General features: G+C 39.8%; 1 protein-coding gene across 3 annotated transcripts in view; it reads left to right on the plus strand.

Moving 5' to 3' along the window:
• Positions 1-811: 811 nt before the first annotated feature.
• Positions 812-20,654, plus strand: part of SPIRE1 (spire type actin nucleation factor 1) — a 128,466-nt gene continuing 108,623 nt past the window's right edge. For all 3 annotated transcript variants that reach the window (XM_058830932.1, XM_058830934.1, XM_058830933.1), the window contains exons 1-2: positions 812-1,424; positions 13,375-13,409. In XM_058830932.1, coding sequence (XP_058686915.1) covers positions 1,121-1,424; positions 13,375-13,409 — 339 coding nt within the window. In that variant the 5' untranslated portion in view covers positions 812-1,120. The remainder of the gene's footprint in view (positions 1,425-13,374; positions 13,410-20,654) is intronic.

The following is a 20,654-nucleotide window of genomic DNA, read 5'->3' on the forward strand; positions in this document are numbered from 1 at the left end:
CCGGCTCCCAGTGGGTCAGGTGCGAACGGGAGATTTTTATTTTCCTTTCACATCTGAGAGGTAGAACACTAAAGAGAGAAACGCTGTGTGTTCGCTGTGAGCATCAGCTTATTTAGTCTGATGCTTTTCTGCGTGAAAGTGCTCGTTTGCCTGGGACGAAGCTGGCACGAAGGGCTGTGCCAGGTGTGTTCAGGGGCAGGGACGTCAATTCCCAGCTGTTTGGAAGACGAGTCCCTTGTTCCCTTCCCAGACTGGGCTGGTTTAGCTCTGCTACCCTCTCTGCGTCTCCTGGGCGCTTCCAGCCTTGCTGCTGCGGAGGATGGAGCTTTCCCGGAGGAAGTGTTTGCTTTAGGAGGGCAGACCCTGGAATTCAAAGGCACTCTCCCTCCTGCTGTGAAAGCGGGGTCCTTACACGTTTCGCCGTGTCCGTGATGGCGCGGGTTATTGTCAAGCGTTTAACACTTGGGGGTGCAGGGAGTGTCATCCCGCATCCCGCCGGGAGCTGTTTGTTGCTGCGGGTGGTGGTTGCCAGCACCCGGCGCAGAAACAGCGGCCCGAGGGCTGTGGGCTGAGTGCACCACGAGTGCCCCGCGTGGGTCGGTGTCTCCGGCAGAGGTGGAAGCCGCCCGGCCCGGCCCGGCCCGGCCCGGCCCGGCAGGCGCTGCAGGCGCCGGTTGCCGTGGCAGCCCCGGTGAAAGCGCCCCGCGCTCGCCATGGCGCCGGTGCCGGCAGGGGGCGCTGCGGCGGTGGGCGGGCGGCGCCGCGCGGCGGGGGCGGGCGAGGACGAGGACGAGGACGCCATTGCGTTGCTATGAGCTGTCGCTCCCCCTGCGGCGGCGGCGGCGGCAGCGGGCGGACCGGGCGCCGATCCTGTGCCTGCCTTCCTCCTGACTCCTGCCTGTTTCCTGGCTCCTGCTGCCTGCCGCGCGGGCCGGGCTGTGCGTCCGGCGGCCTGGTGGCACTAGCGGGGCGGAGAGGATGAGCACGGCGGGACCGGGCGGCAGCAGCAGCACAAGCAGCAGCAGCAGCAGCATCAGTGCGAGCAGCAGCATCAGCAGCCGCTGCCGCGGCGGCGGGGCCGGTCGCTGAGCGAGGACCACCACCGCGGCGGACGCAGGGCATGGAGCCCCAGCCCGGCGCCTCCCGCCCGGCCGCCGAGGAGGAGGAGGACGGCGGCGGGTCCGGAGGGCAGCCGGAGGCGCTGTCGCTGGAGGAGATCCTCCGGCTCTACAACCAGCCCATCAACGAGGAGCAGGCGTGGGCCGTGTGTTACCAGTGCTGCGCCTCGCTGCGCGCCCGTGCCCGCCGTGGAGAGACCCCCGCCGCCAGGCTGGGGGCGGCGGCCGCGCACCTCCGCGTCTGGCGGGACGGCGCCGTCACCCTGGAGCAGGACGAGCCCGACCGGCCGCCCCCGCCCGCCGCAGGTAAGGCCGGGGGGCCGCCGCCGGCGCCGACCCCGCGCAGCCCCCGGCGGCAGCAGCCGGGGGTCGGGCGCGGGCGGCCGCCCGTCTCCATCAGCCTTTGTCCCGGACGTGACTGTCCTTCCCTCCCGAGGGTCGCGGTGGGCGAGCTCTCGGCTCCTCGGTCGTGCCGGGTGCTGTGGGGGGCGGGGGGGTCTGCGTGTCTCTGTGTGTGTCTCCTTGTGGCGTGTCTCGGTGTCGTGCGTGGAAAGGCTGAACCCCTCGCCTGGGATGCGATCGCCTGCGTGCGGGCGCGGGCAGGCGAATGCGGGTTCAGTGTTTTATAATTGCGTCGTATCTCCTGGTGCGCAATCAATCCCGTGCCATCCATACACCGGGAGCGCCGCTCTTGCGGGCTCCCTGCTCTTTGGGTTCCTCCGGCCGGGCCGTGCATCCCTCAGGGGCTTCCGGAACAGTTTGGCATCAAAAGGCACCTATTAGAAATAGATCCATTTAGATGCGTGCTGACACTAAGTAAGTGAGAAAGCCGTGTACAGGGGCTTAGCACCTACCATCTGTTTCGTTAAAATACCCAGGAAAGCGTATTTTGCATTGGAAAGGAAAATGAGGTCGCATGTCTGTTTCTTTCAAAGCTTCTGATTTTAAATGTGGAAGGCAGTATTTTTTGTCGCAAGTAAAGCTCGATTTCTGAAAAGAAATCAAAAATGGGTAGCAGAGGGATGTGGTCGGCTATCACATACATGATGGTATTCCCCGGTATCAGCCTAGTCCACATTCAACGTCACAGAATTTTCCGGGAAGCCAGAGGTTTCAGCATTTTAAAGTTGTGTGAATCAGAAGGCAGTGGTAAATTCACAAAATGGGATTAATGGAGCACTCAGCATTTAGAGCACGAATATTATGCCTGGTGTTACAATTTAATGAAGCCTTTTGATACAGTGCCTGTCTGAAAAGTCTTTTGGCAGAGACTTGCAGTAATCCAGTTTGGAGCTAGTGGTACATGCAAATATCAAAATATATTTAGTGGAAGAAAGGATGTCATTTAGTTCTGCAATTGTAATGAGTCTAATAATGACTTCCATTTAAATGTGATCTAGTGTGCTTTTAAAACTGTTTTAAAAAACAGGTCTTTGTAATGTTAATTAAATGCCAGACCAACACCCAGAAATTCCAGGAATATGCTCTCCTGACCAAGGCATCTGCATGTCACAAGCACGTTAAAGAGTTCTGTGTTGCATGTCGTGTGCTGTTTTTGCTTACAGCCTTTTGAGATGACATCAAGACTTTTTCCTTTCTCTTCCCTATTGCAGGAAATATATCAGTTTACTATGTATTTCTTTCTTTTGTGGCTTTTTTTCTTGCTGTTGGTGGACCTACCCTATTTCCTCTTACAGTACATCATTACTGGTTGTAGGAAGGTGTTGAATATACTTGGATATAAAATTCAGACCCCTCACTGATATCCGGCATGTTTATTTTATTCTAAAGCTTTACTGTGAAAATGTTATAGTCAACATGTGCTAACTTGTGTATGTTGATACCACATCTAAATTTTTGGATGGATTTTTTTTTTTTTAATATTCCAGCCCTGTCTAGTTTTCTTTTTTTTTCACCTTATTAGTGTATGTATTATTTTGTATAACACCACATGTGTGTGCTTATCTCTTGAGAATCTTAATAGAGTGTTTATATGTATCTGAACAAAGATGACCAGTCTGTTAAGACCTCCCAGGAAAGCAGGAGGCAGGAGCTATCCCAGGGAGAGTACCCCCTCCAGTGCATATAATAGAAAAGGGGAGTTGGGGATTTTTCTGCCAGCTATCCATTCCTAAAACATCCTAGGTGAACTCGCTTTTCCATCAGCTGCAGGTTGGTAGAGGTGCCTGGATTTGAAAAGAGGCAGTATTCCTCCTGGGGTCCTCTCCCTGCCCCTGGCTTTCCTCATCTACCTAACTTTGAATAGACTTTGCAAACAGAGGCTGCTCAGCCCCCAAGCTTTCACAAGGGGTTTTGTGTGTTCTTTGATTTGTGAAACCTAGAGCAGGTTTTCACTGGAAATTGTTATATACGTGATGCATCGAATGTTGGGAATTCACTATACTGAACTGAAAAGCTGACAGAAGGCTTGCTTCTCCTTGGTATCTTTTGAACTGTTCCTGTTCTTTTCCTTATTGCTCACTGCAGTCTCTTTGGGTGATGATTAATGAGCTTCCTCAGCCAGTTACAGCTTGAGCCTCTGGAATGGGTATTTGTTTGTAAGCTTCTGTATTCTTTTCACAGCAGTGAAAGCTTAGGAAGTGCCCTGTCTCTGTGGCTTGGGGAGCAGTGCAATGTAACAGGCCCTGAAGCTGTATGGTCACAGAAATTTTACTTTCAAGATACAAATTAGAGTTCTCTTGAAAAGAAGTAGTGATTATGTAGAAACTGATGGTACTTTTCCAAAGCAGTTTCTTGTGAAACAGTTTTCCAGTTCATGCTTAATACCTGAAATTCCAGTAGCAATACATAGAAATTGAAGAAAAATATCCTTGAGATAGGAAAGAGATGAGTTTCGCTGATAGTGGGACAGAAAAATGCCCTTGGAGTTGAATCCCAGTCTTTAAACAAAACCAGAGACTGATTTTCAGATCTTTCAGTTTTATCTGTGTGATCTAATAATATTTCTTTATCGTAAAAAAATATAAGGTTTTGATTAAAAAAATAAGTAAAAAGATGAAGGATGAAAATGCATCCCAGTTGTTCATTTTCATGTCACCACTGATATCACCTGAATCACTGACAAAAGGAGGATCAGGAAGGATTCCTGCTAATTGTTTTCCTGCCTTTGTATTTCAGACAATTTAGATTCAAATGCATGTGTCAGGAGGTTTGTTAGAGCAATAGGGGTTCTGTGGGTTAATGCTCTGAGTTGTAAAGCTGTTTTGTTCTAGCAATACATAAAAAATATATAGGTGTAGGTTGGTGCATAGGTTTGGATAGTTCACAGGAACAAATATTGGCTGTTAGTTTCTGTTTTAGTAAACAACAGAATCCTGTGCGGACAAATAAAGGAATCCCTGAAGAATGGTGTCTTTGGGTAGTGAACATTCGGGCTTTGTCCAGGATTGCGGCGAACTACGATGTGATCAGTCACGCCTGTCAGTGGGGCTCGGGCGAAGTCAGGAGCAAACGCAGTAAACACAGTCATGTCAAAGAGTTTGCTCTAGAGATGCACATGAAGGCATATTTTTACAGAGCAGTGAAAACCTTTTTACTTTTCCAGAACCAAAATAAGAAAGAAAGAAAGAAAGAAGATTTTGCATGAATATGTAAAATAAACATAAAGCTTGCTGTGGTTTTCTTAGTATGGATCATTGTCTGACATCTAAATACCAGAGAAGTATGGGTTGCTTCGAAATACCCATGGTACCATGTAGAATTTATTTTAGTTTTAGCAGTCTTTGTTACTTGAAATTTATATGAAAAAAACTAATGGTGGCATCCAGTAAAGTGCCAGATGCAATAAAAATTGACCTCTGAACGAGTTAAAATGTTTGGGGTAAACATGTGGTTTGATTTGTCCAAGCTCTTTTCTTGCAGAATCGCATTTACATATGTTTTTATAAACTTGAAGCAATAATGGAATAGTAGATTCAGGAGCAGAAAACCTGCACAAGAGCTAGCAGTCAACATCATGCCCAGGATCCAGGGGCACAGGATGCTGTAGGGTACTGGAGGCTGTTTCGTTGGGGCTGTGTCATTGCTGCAAGCTGGATAAGAAGCTCTTGCTTTTCAGCCCAGAGGCTTTTCCCCCGCCTTCCCAGAGGTGGGAAACAGAACAATTTTGAGGGTGAGAAGGCTTGGTAAAATGAAGGTTTTCCCTGCATGTTTTGTTAATAGCAGGTCCCTGGCTTAGCAAAGGTGGCCATCTATTTTGGGCATTGCACTGAGCTCCTGTAGAGGAATCGCCATGAGGATCTTGGAAAGTGGCAAAGAAGGATATCTTGAAGGCTGAGTTGGGCTCACTTCCAGCTGTTGGCTGTTAAGGGTTGGCTCCTTGGCCTTCCGTCTCCCTCCCGAGACCGTGAACTGTGGGTAGTGTCAGTGGCCCTTCTTTTGCCTCGTCCTCCAGCCCTAGGAGAGAAAACACACAGGGAAATTACAGCTGGTCTTACCAGAAGTGAGTACTATGCAGATTTTTCTCTTGGAAATCTGCCAGGCGTTCAGCAGGAGGGCATAATGCATGGAGTATTCTGGCTTTGAATCAAAAAGATCACAGAAAAGTTGACTGCATGGTGGCTTTCACAGGACTTGGAGGGCTCAGGGTGAGACATGCTGGAGAAGAATAGTTTATGTTGTCTTGGCAGTTTTAATGACGTCCATGTCCCTCTTACATCCTTGTGTGCCCAGGTTTTGGAAGGCAAGAATGGAGAAACAGGATGAATAAATGCAAATTCAACTTATGTACATGAAGACATTATTATCTGTCAGTCTCTGGATTACTGAGGAAAAATATGTGTGATTTTTAGAGGAAAATTAATGTACTACCATTTTTCCTCTAATTTTGTTGACCCTTTTTAAAGATGATGGATAGGAATGGCCTTTCTTGATGTTTAAGTTTTGAAAGAGGTGTTGCTATGAATAGTGCTAAAATAAATAGTACCTTTAGGATGAAGACTTAGTTATATTCAAAATTCAAATCCAAATCAAGGGTATTCAGAAACATCTGTATTTAAAAATAGTAAGGCTTGATGTATTGAGCCTCATTTTTTTGTGCAAGAGTTTTAAGATAGATACCTATACAGGTATTTTAATATTGAATATCAAGGTAGGAAGAATAGACAGCAGAGGGGAGTCTTGGTGGGTTGATGCTTTTATGTCTTCTTGCTCTACTGATCTGTAGAAGAGAGAAAGCTTAGGCCTGATTTATGCCAGGCTTTCTGTCATCAGTGTGATTCCCAGTACATAACCATGAACTGGAAGGCTTCCAGTCATGGCTTATGCGGATGCATCCCATGCACTGGGTGTTATGTGGGCTCTCTGTGAATATCAGCAGATGCTGGACATCTTATTGTAGGCAGTTCTGGTAGGGGAGGATAAAATAAGCAAAGAAAAGATCTCAGCATAACAAAATAATGTATTTGATTGAAAAAAATGTGCGTATTTCAAACGCCTGCACAAAAGAAATGAAAAAAAAAAAAATTGCCATCAGTGATAAGTGACCTTAGTTGCCTATATTTGTATGGAGAAATGTTGAAGATGCAGTGAAGTATGCAGTGAAAGAATGAACTCTGATTTGGTGTTGTCTGAAAACTGCATTTGTTCCTAAGGAAAACATTGAACTTTGAACTTTGAAAGAAGAACTTTGAGGAATTATGGGCTCCTGGTATTAACAATGACCAAAGTAAAAGATAAGACATTTGTACTTTAACAGAGATTTTCTCACCTAATGAAGTAAAAATGTTGCTGTAGAAAGAAAAATGGAATTTTAGTTGTCATTGTTAACAGCAATTGAAAAGAGTGAAAAATGTGACATCTGCCATGATGTTGCAGAGAGTTAATATCATATCCCTATGGAGCATTGCTGGAGAAAGAACAAAAGATGCTTTTGGGGGAGCAGGGGAAAAATAGGTAATGGATAATGGAGTCCAGCTTCAGGGCTGGCTGGAGGTGATAGTTTTCCCCACAGTGCCCTGTGAGAGATGATGGGTGGGACTGGGGGAGCTCAAGTGGAGCTTTGAAAATGAGCAGAGTAGCAGTGTATGTTATGACAGAGGGGAATAGAGACAGCGAGAGAGAGAGCCTTGAACAGAATGATTCAGAGCAGGACAGGATCAGAGTGACAGGCAGTGCAAATGACCCAAATGGTGGCAAATGAGTCTTGCCCAAGCCTGAGTGTGTTTGCCAAGTGTGCAGTATGAATGTTGCAGGTAACAAGAGGATTAAAGGTATGCAACATCCTGCATCCATGTTGGCAGTGAGTGTACCTTCATGAAAGTGGGGAAGCTTTTTCATAATATCTGCTAAAAGGAAACTGAGGAGTGTTTACTCTTTGTTTCTGAACTAGTTTATCACATTACAGCATCAGATCAAATAAGGAGACAACATTGTTTTATTCTTGATAAAACCTTAAAACAGCTTGCATGACACATGCAACTATGACTGCATTACTGTATTTTATTACTGTGCACTTTAAGAGGAACAAAAGGAGATGAGTCACTTTGTATAGTGTAAATACAAGACTGCAAAGACACAGCTGAGGTATAGAAGAATTAAAATAACTCATTTTTCATTTACTTGAGAGAGTTTATTAACAACTGGTGACAGTTCTTAACAGATCCAATAGTGCTGAGTTATCAGTTTAGAAAAGCTGTAACCTGCTTGAAGCACTGGATCCATCAAAAATGGTTGGAGAAGCTGCTGATGACTTGAATGGAGTCACAGTTCAGAAGCACACTTACTTGTTGAATGAGGAGGCAATTGGGTAGCTCCAAGAAAAATTAGAATATGATCAGAGTAACAGAAATTTTAAAAAATAAAAATAAAGACACACGAACTCTGTGAATTCACACTTGTCTGGGGAAGAGTTGATACTTGTACAGGCCAAAGGAGGATGAGTGCAGTATCTGTACATAAGCATCTAAAGAAGAGACTGTCAGTTATGAAAGGAGTCCAGTAGCACTTGGAGATGCACAACTACCACAGTAGTTATCTTATAGTAACAAAAATGGATGTGATCCTTAGGAAAACTTAGAGGTTTGCTAAAGAGAGTGAGCAGTGGAACACAGAAAAATCATATGTTGATCACAGCCTTGTGCCGAATAGAAATGAGACAAGACAAAGAGCAGCCATGTAATTATATCTTAGGAGGTAGCACTAAGGTAACATGGATTTGTTAATTTGAAATTTAAAATATTTTTATTACAAGATTTAACAGGGTATTAATACAGAACACCTCTTAGTCATTACCTTTGCTTTGTGCCATAGACAAAAATTGCTTATTACTGTTAAAAATGAAGAGTAACTTCAATGGAGAGAACAGAAGGCATGAAAAAAGATTTGCACAGGGAAGGAAAATCCTGATTGCCATTGGTCTAGAAACCTCTCTAAGAATTTTCCTTGTATTCTCTTAAAATTTTTAGTTTTCTCTTTCCTTTCCTATGCAGAAAAATGAGGCATATAATTACGAAGTCATCAGCTGTAGTCAGATACAGAAATCATGAGTCATATCCAAAAAGCCACAAGCTCTAAAACGTCATCCCATTTCTTGTTACCTTCTAATTACAGTTTAAAGGAAGGATATGTTGATCCTGAAAGCCTAAGTATTTTTCTTAGGAACAGAACTTGGGTCTCTGTGCTTCCTGCTCTGAGAGGGTCTCTGGTTACCTCTCCTAATCCAGTCTGCTTCCTTCCACTTCCTCATGTTCTCACTCTTTTTGACCTTTTTCCCTGCATCTTGATGTGTCTTACTTCTAAGATGTCCTTTGCCTGTATTTGTCTTTATCTTTTTCACTTGTTTTTTTTCCTTTCTTTTTATCATACAAGTTTTCACTGTCCGTCCTCAGCTTGGTTCACTTCTGCTACATCGGTATTTTCATCTCCCTTCATTTAATTACAAATCCCATTCTTTGCATATTTATCTCTTTTCCTTCTGTGGCATGATTTCCTCTGCTTTCTTCTTTCATTCCCTTTCCTTTTATTGGTGCTCATCTTAACTCTTGTATTGATGAACTTTTCGTTTTTGGTAACTTATCTGACCGGTTTTAGATTAGTCACCAAACCTCCACTTACCAAAACTCTGGTTTCTGGATGTTTAAATGTGAGTCTATTATTTAAATTTTTTTATTTATTTAAATTTTTTTATTTATTTAAAAATTTTATATTTTTTATTTTATTTTATTTTATTTTACTTGAGGAGTCCTCATTCTCTTAAGGGCAAAGAAAAGCTCTTGAAGATGTAAAAGCTAGAAAGCAAATACAAATTCAGTTTACTGTTAATTTGAGGGGTGTGACTAAAGACCATTCAACTCAAGGAACTTGAGTTAGTGATTCTCATGTTCTTCCTTGCTCCCTTTCCCTAGGTTAGCCCTTACGTTCCTTCTTCATCCTCTTCATTCACTGTCCTTTGGTACATACAGGCAGTGTCTGTCATTCCTGCAGGCAACTTGAGTACTGTTGTTGTAGCAACAGCAGCTTGTTTTCCCTCTAAACCTGCAGAAGTAGGCTGTGACATTTAATTGTAATATTAATCTTTAAAATAAAATGAGTTTCAGGTTTGTTGCCAATGTGTGCATCAGCCACACTGTTGCCAGAAAAATCAGTGTTTATCATTTCAATTCCAGAAGAAGCTGTCTTGAAGGAACTGACTGTGGATGTGAGCAGAGGAGTCTGAGACATTAGAGGAAGGCTAGGGAGATGCTCTGAGCTGCAGGGCTCTTAGACCAGCTGATTATAACTGAAATGGTGGCTGGCTGATTGTCGTGTCACATCACTAGAGTCAATTCTGTAGCTTGATTTTTCTTCAGATAGAGGAGTGCAGACGGGTTGGCATATCCCATGTGCTGTCCTACAAATACCTGGGTCAGTCCATTCTCACATACTGAGTTATCTATTTTGCTTTTAAAACTCAGTCTTAAATGTGTACTTCTTACCATTGGAAGGAGTACAGGGAGCTCCTGCCTTAAGGGATTGAGACAGTCTTCCCTAGTGCTTGAGGAAATTTTGTCATGACTCCTCTTGCTTAGAGTTTGACAGAAGAATACTTTTCAAATAGAAATTTTGAAGAACAAAAAAATGCATGTGAAGGTTTGGGGTTTCTTTTTCTTTTATTTTTTTTCTGTCAAATGTGTTTTTAGAAATACAGGAAACCTCCAATGTAAGTCACTTTCCTTCTTTCAAAAACTGTTCACTTTTTACATTTCAACAAGCTGAGAGTGAAAAATGATCTAATTTTCCAAACTGTAGTTTGTTTATAAACTGAAGTTGACAGTTATGCTGTTTACTAGTAATAAATGCATTAGCGTCTATTTGAAATCTGTTATGGTAAATTACTGTTGAATGTGTTTTGGCAGTAAGAATGGTAAAAATGCTGCACAGATGAATATCTAGTTGAATGGTTTTGAAGTCTGGAAAAGTCTGCATTTATGTTAAGAATCAGCAGCTGAAACAGTTTTTTAAGGCATCACCTGTTTACCAGAGAAGCACTGCATTCTGATGATAGACACAGACTGTTCTATGACTTATGGGGAGGTTTTTTTTCAGTGCTAATGAAGGGAGTGTGACCCTTAGGCTACAGTTATGAGTTACTGCTTTTTCAATCATGTCAGCTGAAGAGAGAAGAAATTTCTACTCTCAGCCAGTGTAGATAAAGCCAGTATAAATAAATTGGCTTGCAGGAGCCATATAAATTTAGAAAATTCATTTCAGTCTTGATAGATGTGAGTGCATCAACAGTATTGTTAATGATCTCTTCAGAAATGCAGTAAATTCCCAGTGGAAGGAGTCCACCTGTGGCTCGAAGAGCTTTGGGAAATCTGCTAAGTTATGGCTGGTCTCAGGCTACAGAGGCATATGGAATGGTTAATAATTACCATAGTACAGTGTATATTAAAATGTTGTAAGTCAGTCACTTGCAGCAGTCTGGGTGCATGAAAGACTTGTTATTCCCCCTTCCTGCCCCAGCACATGCACTCATGACAGTACTACTGGGTTTTAAAATACTGGTGTAAATAGGAATAAATAGTTGACTTTAATAATAAAAAAAACACTCCAGAGTTTGAGTGCTTTTCTTTGAGGAACAGCTTTGGTGGAAGTTTATCAAAGGAGCTGCAAGATTGCAGCTGTTAGTCTTAGAAATTCAAATTTTATCTTTCTTGTTTTGGTCTGGGCTGATTTATTGGTTTCCTGTGCTTCAGGACTTGTTTGGGACTTCTGCTAAAAGGATGTTCATAGGATCTCAGCACTGCTGTGAGGTGCAGCAATGAGTACTTGGTGCTACTGAGAGGATCTAGTGGACAGCTTGGCTCCTCTTCCCTTAGACCATAGGAGATGCAAGTCCAGATATTTTAAACTATCAGTGATTGCAAACATTGGTGGCCTACTGTATGCACTGCAATATACAATGAAGTAGTAATTTTTTTAAAAAAAGTAATGTCTTTTTAAAGACAGTATGTGCTTTTTTCTTCCCCTATCTTGACTACATTTCTCTGAATTAATCTTGTATCATCTTCTATCATAAAGCAACATTGTTTTGGTCACCTGTCAATTGATTTCACAAGAGTAGCTCATAATATTAATAAATCTGCTATAATCCTAGGAGTTAAAAAAACATTCTCAATAAATTTCTCCTATTTATAGTTTGTAAGAATCACGTGACTGTTACCATTTTAAACACCAAAAAATCTATTATGTGGATCTGAAAGTGAATGAACCAGAGGTACCAGTCCTTTTAAAAAGATAATATGAGAGGCTTTTTAAGGCTTTTTAAGGCTTTTTAATATGAGTGACTTTTTAAGTCACTCCTCTGCTCTTAGTTTTGAAGTCAGACACCAGTGCTAAGCATTAGTTTCCTTTGGCAACAGTTGAAAAGGAAAGCAAACAACTTTCACTCTGTTAGGTGGGTGTTCCCTACTCATTCAGGATGTGTTTAACCTTTAGTTTCAAAGGAAGGTGACCAGTTCAGTATGAAAAATTGGGTTTTTTCTATGCAGGTGACTCTTCCCAGAGCTGAGAATGTGAATGCCATTTTGCATGCCATTCACATGTGTCATATGAAGTCAGTGCGATCACTCCTCTGTGCGAATATTTCACCAGCCAGTTGGTTGAGCTTCCTTGGGTTAGTCAGCCAGTCTGATAAAATAGTCCTTCCAGTTATGGGTACAAATCACAAACTATTTCCAAACTTTTGCCGTAAATCCTTCCTAATCATTACCTGAACATGTGCTCTTAGAGTACGCGCAGTCAAGCAGATGCATCCTGTTCTTGGTTTTGAGTGCGTGAGGTCTCAGAATTATGTCTTCTATAGACTCTGAGCAATTGGTTCCAAAGCTGCAAATTCTAAACCAGCAGTGTAAATGCAATGAAGCTGAAAAGCTAGGACAAAAAAATGTAAAATTTGATACCTGTGTTTTGAAATTAAAGTTTTGGGTAGATCCCCTTTCAAATGGGTAGATTTCTGTGGAACAATTAACTTTTTTTGAATAATTTTTTTTCCAGTAGGAAATCATCCTGTCAGGATTCCTTCACCCTATTCTGATAAGGACTATTAATACAAAATTATAAACTTGCTGCTTTTAGTGAAATGATGCTTTTCTAATGTGCTGTGAAATTTCAGTCTTTGTTTTGCTAAGCTGCCAAGCCACTTTGGTATAAAACTGTTTTGTGATTCAGAAAATTGAGATTTCAGTTTAATGAAACAGTTCAGAAACTTAATTTTTCTTTATTATACAAATTCCAAAGTGATGTTTCTGAACTCGGAAGAAATGCAAAAATTGACAAGTGGGACTTACAAAAATAGCACAGTAATGTTTTAACTTTAATTTGCTTGAACTTCTTATTTCTGTTGAACTCTTTGAAATCCCAGAAGTATCAGATGAAACAGTTGCTTTTCCCTAGTTTATGAATTAATGCTGGTTATTCTCTCAAAATAACTATTTGTTACTGCTTAATTTAAGCCAACATATTTTCATGTTCCCTCCATGGCCAAACATCAATCATACGATTTAAATAATGAAGCCAGGCATCAAAGACACATCTTTTAAAAAGCCAGTATTATAAAGGATCCAAATAAAAAGGGTAGGGCCTTCTTGTTGTTAACCATGATGCATAAAGAATAAAAACATTATTGAAATGTGTGATTCAAGTAAGACAAGGAATACTTGGCAATTACTCAAAAAAGAGAAGTGACTCAACTTTTTAGTTTTGTTCTTCCATCGCCTCTTACTTTATCTGAAAACTTCTTTTTTTTTCTCTACAGATAAATCAGGCCGTTTACACTGCACAGAAATGGAGGTAAGAGAAGTATTTTATGTTCTCTGTTAGCGTTGATTTAGCTCGGCTCTTTTTCATTAACTTATACTGTAGATGTAGCATACTTACAGTGTGGAGTTATCATTGCAAAGCTGTATTGTTTATTGTATTTATGACTTTCACTGGCAGCTGATAAGTGTGTCTTAACATGGGATATTTAGTCTCATGTTCAAAAATACAGGAAAGAAAGACTGTGTGGTTTTTCAAAATCAAGATTAAAGATTTGCAATGCAGCCTGTGTAATCCCATTTGATATTAATCTCTTTAAGACATATGTGTATGTTAAAGAATATTTAATGTAGGTAATTTCTGTTGGATAAATTATTGTGTTATGCTTACTTTAGAAAGTACTAATCGAATATGGAATAAATATTTATTGTTTATGGAATGGCTTGGTGATTTTTGACAACCTGAGAATTTGGATGGAAACAGAGAATACAAGTGATCTCAGGATTGTTTGCTCATTTAAAAGCATCCTGATTTCAGATACTTTTGATATGACCTTTAATTTATCACTTGGCAACGTTTTGGAGTCCAAGAAATACTGTTGTATGTCTTGCTGGGGTAACAATAGAAACACAAATCCATTAAAACCTGCTTGATTTATATTTTGACCGTTATTTGAATCTGTGTTTTTTGATACTAAACTCTGATTAGTGTTGTAATTGTTTTATATGTCAGATTCATAGATTTAATCCAAGACTGAATGCAAAACTAAGTGGAACATCTAGTTGAACAAGATGTGGACTCACAGTCTAACCTTTATTATCATACAGAGTAAATAATACAGTCTACTCAAATAAACTTTTCCAGCAATGGATACAATTTGTGTCCTTTGCAGGGCAGCCTTTTCTCACTGCCTTTGCACTTTCTTTGAAATGTAAAACTGAGTTTTCACTTCAGCTGTTCCATCCGTACCTAAGGCTGAGCCTGGAGATGGGACAAGTGGTGGAGCATCGTAATTGCCGGCTTGTCAGCTTTCTCATCAATAATATATGTGAAGGTGACAAAGTACTGTTACCAAGTGGTTTATTCATAGATAAACTGTGCATTATGATGGCTGGTTATAGAGACAAAATGAAAGGTCAGCTAATTCAACTACAAATGGTAAAATGCTAAGGCTATCCAGGATTTTTCAAGTATTAAAAAGAATAATAAAACCAGAAATATTCTTTCTGCAGGATAGTGTAAAGAGTAATTCATAACAGATGGAAGTACAGAAATTTGAACTAGGCATGTTTTATTGCATTGTGTGGTTTGGTTTAAACAAATGCATCCTGCATTTGTTTCAGGATTTTCAAAATCTCAGTTCACAAATCTGGTACTTTGTTTATAAATTATAATATAGTATGCCATATGTTTTGCATAGTAAATATGTTTACAATTTTGCTTTGTGTTTTTTAAAAGGAAGGTGATCAAAGGTCCTAACACTAAAAATACACATAATAAGCCACTGTTAAAATGTTTTAAAGAAAACATAAAATACTTCATTTTGGGAAAGTAGAAATGGTTTTAGCTTCAAATGAAAATGTCTAGTAAGAGTCAGTCCAATATACTATATTTCATCTTCCATGGGAAAAGAGTTTTCTAATTTTGATCTGCTAAAAGTATATTTGTTGATAGTTGAAAAGCAGATTGGAGCTTCCCATGAGACAAAGGCTTCATTTTAAAATGTCTCTAATAAGCAGCGCTGTGACCATTAGCATGTTGACTCTTCTCTTTATCTTTGTCATTTTGAAGGAGGCTGTGAAGGAGTCCGTGGCTTTTTCCTCCTCCAAAATTCCTTTGAGATTGCAGTGTTAGACTTAAGTTGATGATTCTGTTTTTCAGAACTAGGAATTCAGCAGAGACAGCTTGTCTCACTTTTTTTGATTCCTGTGGAAGAGAGTGTGGCCTAAATGAACAGACATATGTGGGAAACTTCTTAAAATCTTAACGAGTAACAGTCATAACTTTCTTTTACAAAACATCCTGTAAACTACCCAGAATTGGGACACGTTTTATTTCAAGCCAGCAATATGAGCAGCATGTCAGGTTCAGAGTCCAGGTGCCATAGCCACAACAGGAGGATGGGAGTAAGGAATAAGGTGACCTTGCTTAATCTGCACCTGCCTATAACTCTGTTATGTACATAATGATAGCGCTCTTTAGTCATCTCAGCTGAGGTGGAGAAATTATATAAAATATTCCAGCCTCATTTGTAAATGTTTAGTGCTCATATAGAAAGTATTCTGTGAATGCAAAGTGATTCATATGTAGGAGGGTTTAATTGCCATCTATTTGAAAAGACCCACCTAAGTGAGCACAGGCCTGTTGTGTGTGATTAACCAGGCCGTGCGCTAACACAGAGAGACACGCAACCTCTCACGTTGTTTAAGAGTCAGAAGGGAATTAAATAGCCTGTCCCAAACAATGGTGAATAAATTACTTGACACCATTCAGTCCGAGTCAAATCACAGAAGGAATCAATTGTAGAAATGCTTTTGGGAGACTGTGCACTGTCTATATAAATTCTATTCATGAGCTCTCGGTATCACTATTAAAAATCTTAACATCCATTGAAAATCACAGTACTTGTCTATGGAGCTAATTTTTATTAACCTTTTCATTGGAAACTTGAAGCATTGACAGTATTTTAGATAATAATTCAGGGGAATAAATATACAGGTTATAAGAGTACAGCATTCACTGTCATACAAATGAGAATATACCTGTTAATTCAGTGTATTGATGCAAATAAAATTAACCACCTGTCTCATGCAGATGAAAGTGAGACCAGCTATTTAATAGCACAGAATGTTAGGATTTCAAAAGAGGTGTCATAATTTTGCATTAAAAGCCATGCCACACCTGTATTAAAGCATATTGCCTGCTCATAATTCAAGCGGTGTAAAATGTGTATTTAGCATATGGTAATATCTAGGGTTCATAATTTTATCCTTGTTGAGTGTAAACAAAAGTAACATTCTGATTGAAGAGTAATTGCTGCAGCAAACAATCCTTGTCATGCACAGTAATAATCACCTTGTTCTCCTTCCTGATTATTAACCTTATGGTGAAAAGGGAGAAGAAATGTCACTGCACAGAGGACAGGCAAAAATGTTTGAAAATCATTTCTTTTAATAAAATATATATGCGTGTGACTTCCATCCAAATTAGTTTTCATGATGTACTGAAAAAATACATTTCTCTGTGAATGCTTGGTTACAAATCTGGTAATCCTAAGAAAGCTTTTGATTCCTTGTGCTTTTAAGAGGAAAATGAACAAGAACTCAGAATTGCCTTCTAGAAACCAAAGCAGAATCATGCATCTTTTCTTGCAAGCATTAATTTGTGCTTGAGCATTATGTGGCAGTTCTGATAAGTGAAGCACTCATCCCTTGCTGATGGAATTATCTCAAAGAGAAGCTGCACTCCAGCCTTCAAGGGACCTGTTATTTTAGATACCTGAAAGCCCATTATGCTTGTTCATTGATGTGGGGGTTCTGTGGCAGTCAGTCTGACCTCCTGATTTTCCTCAAATACTCCAAAGTTGCAAAGAAGCAGCTTAACAGACACTTAATTAAATAGCAAATGCACAAAAAAAGTAGAGTTTAGGTTTTGATCTTCAGTGTTTTGTAATGAGCAGCTTTTTCAAGAGAAGCTTGGGGTTTTTTTTGTAATTTGTATAAATTTCTAGCACATCAGAGGAGCTTGATCTTGGAGGAAAATGGATTTCTGATGTTTACTTGCTATATAAGCTTGACACATTGCCCTTTTCATTCAGCAGTTTCGTTGGGAATACACAGCAAATATTGAGCTGGAGAACTAATAATGTATTTGACTAAGCTGATTTAGTGATAGTCAAATCCTGCCATCTGTCCAGAGTTCTCTAAGAGAATTCGGCTGTTCCTTGTAAAGGCTTTGTAATTTTGCAGTATATGATGTGCCTTTATTAATCTACACACCCTGAAGTCACACAGGATTTATGATGAAATCTCCATTCCAGTGATACCACTGATAAACCTTTCATTCAGCTGGGGAAGAGTCCAGAGGCAGTTTCAGCCTTTGGTTTTCTGACAATTTCAGATAATTGATGGTGGAAAACTAGGTCTTACAGTAACTTGGGCCCTTCCAAGGAACATTTTGCCTGCAAAAACTGCAAATAATAGAGCATAGAGCATCAAGTTAAGTGGTCTTGGTGTGTATTTGATGTTTTGGGGGTTTTTGTGGTTTTGTTTTTGGTGGGTTTTTTTTGGTTTTTGGTAACTATAGAATTCCTTTTTTTTTTTCCATGGGATGAGATGGGAAAGTCTGCAACTGCAGATTATATGAATCTGAAAGAGGACTCAGTTTTGGAAGAATAAGATAATTTTTATAGCTCTTTAGCTTTTGCAGAACCAGTTCTATATAAATTCTATTAAATTGTGTTTGAGAAGATACCCATCTAATCAGAAGCATGCTGGCATACTTCCGGCAGCAATTGTATGTATTCATTGATAGCTATCATATTAATTAGCTTTAAGGTGCTATTTTTTGGGTAAACCAGTGCCAGTGGACATATTTGCCTGTCATTTCAGTCCAGTTGACTAATTTGATTGCTCATGTAAACTGCAAGAAAAAAATTAAGCTTTAGATGTTTGCATGCCAACAATTTACCAGCCCTTTATGTTGTCCTTCTTCGTTGTTTTATATAATAAAAGACAAGTTTAGAGTATCAGTATGGAATAGGGATGTTGTGTCTCATACTTTTTTTCTCCTGCTGAATCTCTTGAAGCCTTCTGGGATTATATGACATTTTTCTATGAACTCTGTTAGTTATGAACTTTCTGTTAGACATGCTGTGTTTTCTATCTCTGCTAATTTCCAAAAAGTTAATAGTCAAAGCACAGTAACATAAGAAGTATGCATTCTGTGGATAAATAAAAGTGGATAATGTGATTGCATGGAGGGAGTTCTTTGTTATTGCTTGAAGGATTTTGCCTAGGGCAGTGCTGAAACTGAGGTAAAATACACCCTGGAATTCAGTAAGTTCAGTTTCAGTGATAAGTTTGACCTGATAGCATTAGCTTTTGATCTGTAGGGGACAAACTCCAACTCAACCCCTATTTCTGAATGTCTCTATTCACTCAGAAGTTCAACATCCACAGTATAAGAAGTACAGGAGATACACAGGTGATGAGAATAAAATATATAAAATGTAGGCTAAATGTCAGATGAAAAGCATACAAAGCAGTTCAGTCTGGAGATTTCCTGTTGTTTACAGCGCTTCTTTCCCTGCACCACTTCAGTCCACACAGTGCTTACACTTGCAGTGATGAATTTAGGAGTGCTGAATAGGTTCAGTTTGGTACTTGATTTTTGGAAAGGCAAGGGAAATGAGACTTGAGGGCATTTTCACTTTTTCTAGATGAAGAAGAAGCACTTTGGTGGACTAGTTAAATATCTTAATATAATATTGCATTCATTTTGTGCTGCATTTTTTCTTCAATATTCTACTTTTGATATTGTAGGATGAGTAACTTCCTTTGACTGAAGTGGATATTCATGGTGTTTCATGAAGAACATTGGATATTTTTGGTTTTGTAAAATGTTATGGTCTTACTTGATTATTAAATCTTCTTAAGAGAGAAAGCTGTTCAAACAGACTTTTTGTGTCTATTTCTAATTCATATCTAATTTTTTTTTTTACATTTCTGTGTGACTGGGTTTAGAGGCTCTCTAACATAAAGTCCTTGAAAATCTAAGCAGTGTTATTCCATGATAGCATGCATTACTGGCCACGGCTAATTTTAACATGGCTAAGATAGCCTAATTGCTTGCTAATAAGTTTTGAATTTGGTCAGTGGTTGAAGAAGACAGGAACTCAAGGGAACTAAATACTTGATTTCAGTTCAGCAGTTCAGTTACCAGGCACTGGTTTCCCAATTTAAAACCAAATGTTGTTTTAAATTTAGCCATTAAAACATGAGATAAGGATTGAAAGACAGTAAGAAGAGATTTAAAGTGAGAAAAGTAGTTCTTTATGAATAAGGTGAATTCAGAGTGCTCCCACCTACTTTATTTAATACACCTGTGCTCTTCTTTCAAGTGATAACTTATTAACAGTGAGTCATTCTAACATTCCTTCTTTGAATGCTCTTAGAAATATTGATTTAGTTTATCTAAACAATTCTTGTATGAAGCAGATAATGTTTAAACATTTAAATTCTTGTTAGTCACTTTATAATTCACATGTATCAGACCCTTAGCAATTAATACTTGGGAAAACAACAAATCCTTATGAAAGGCTTTTTTTAAAATGCAGCTTTAGCTGACCTAATGCACATGAACATATGGAATTTTTAAAGAACAAATAGTGCTGTTAATCTTTGTTTGGTCTTCAATCTCTCTTGCTGCCTTCTGTTATTTTGTCTCTCTGCTGGAACCAAGAACTGCTGTCCTCTGGTTATGAACATGAAGAAGCTTCATTTATTACAAGAGAAGGGAGGAGAAATGTGGTGTCCCTCACAGGATTTCTAAAGGTTACTCAGTAAAAGTACTAAGAGTAAAGTTTAGTTGGAATTTTAGTAAGATACGCATTTTTAGTAGGTCAGTAAGAGGGCAGGTCATGGTGGTTGGTTCAGAAATTTCTTGTAACACTGTCTTTGAGCATTCAAATATCATAAAGCTTTTTCTTGCACACAGTGAGATCAGCAGAAAATAATCTGTTGAAAATAACATAGGGGGGGTTTTAATTAGTTTTATCTAGATTTTATCTAGATTTTAATTAATACATATCCAAATAACTATATTTTTTTCTTTGCACTTCTATGACTAAGTGTTTTTCTTCACACGAACATTTACATGTAGCTTTTTATCTAAATCTCTTGACCTGAGAAGTTGAGACATTAAACAAAGCAAGATTTGCAGTTGAGTCATGAGAGTGTGCAGCACTGCATGCTTTCTTTGGCCAAGAGGATCCTGAGTTGGTCTTGGGGCTCACTGAGGCAAAAGGGGGTTTTGTTGGTTTTGTACTTTCTTTTGTTTGGCTTGACACAGTGCAATTCATTTGAGCTTTTGTTCCAGAGTGAACTTTATAGCAACTGGTAAGTTTCTGTGTTCCCCATGACCTACCAGTGTGAACATTTTCATCTTAAGCTGTTTGATTTTGTCTGCCAGTAACATGTCTGTAATGTCAATCATGGGAAGACAAAGCAAGCTCCAAGATTTCTTCTTAACAGCATAAAGGAAAGAAAGATGTTCCAT

This window comes from Poecile atricapillus, chromosome 2 (assembly GCF_030490865.1).
Source record: "Poecile atricapillus isolate bPoeAtr1 chromosome 2, bPoeAtr1.hap1, whole genome shotgun sequence".
Taxonomy (NCBI): domain Eukaryota; kingdom Metazoa; phylum Chordata; class Aves; order Passeriformes; family Paridae; genus Poecile; species Poecile atricapillus.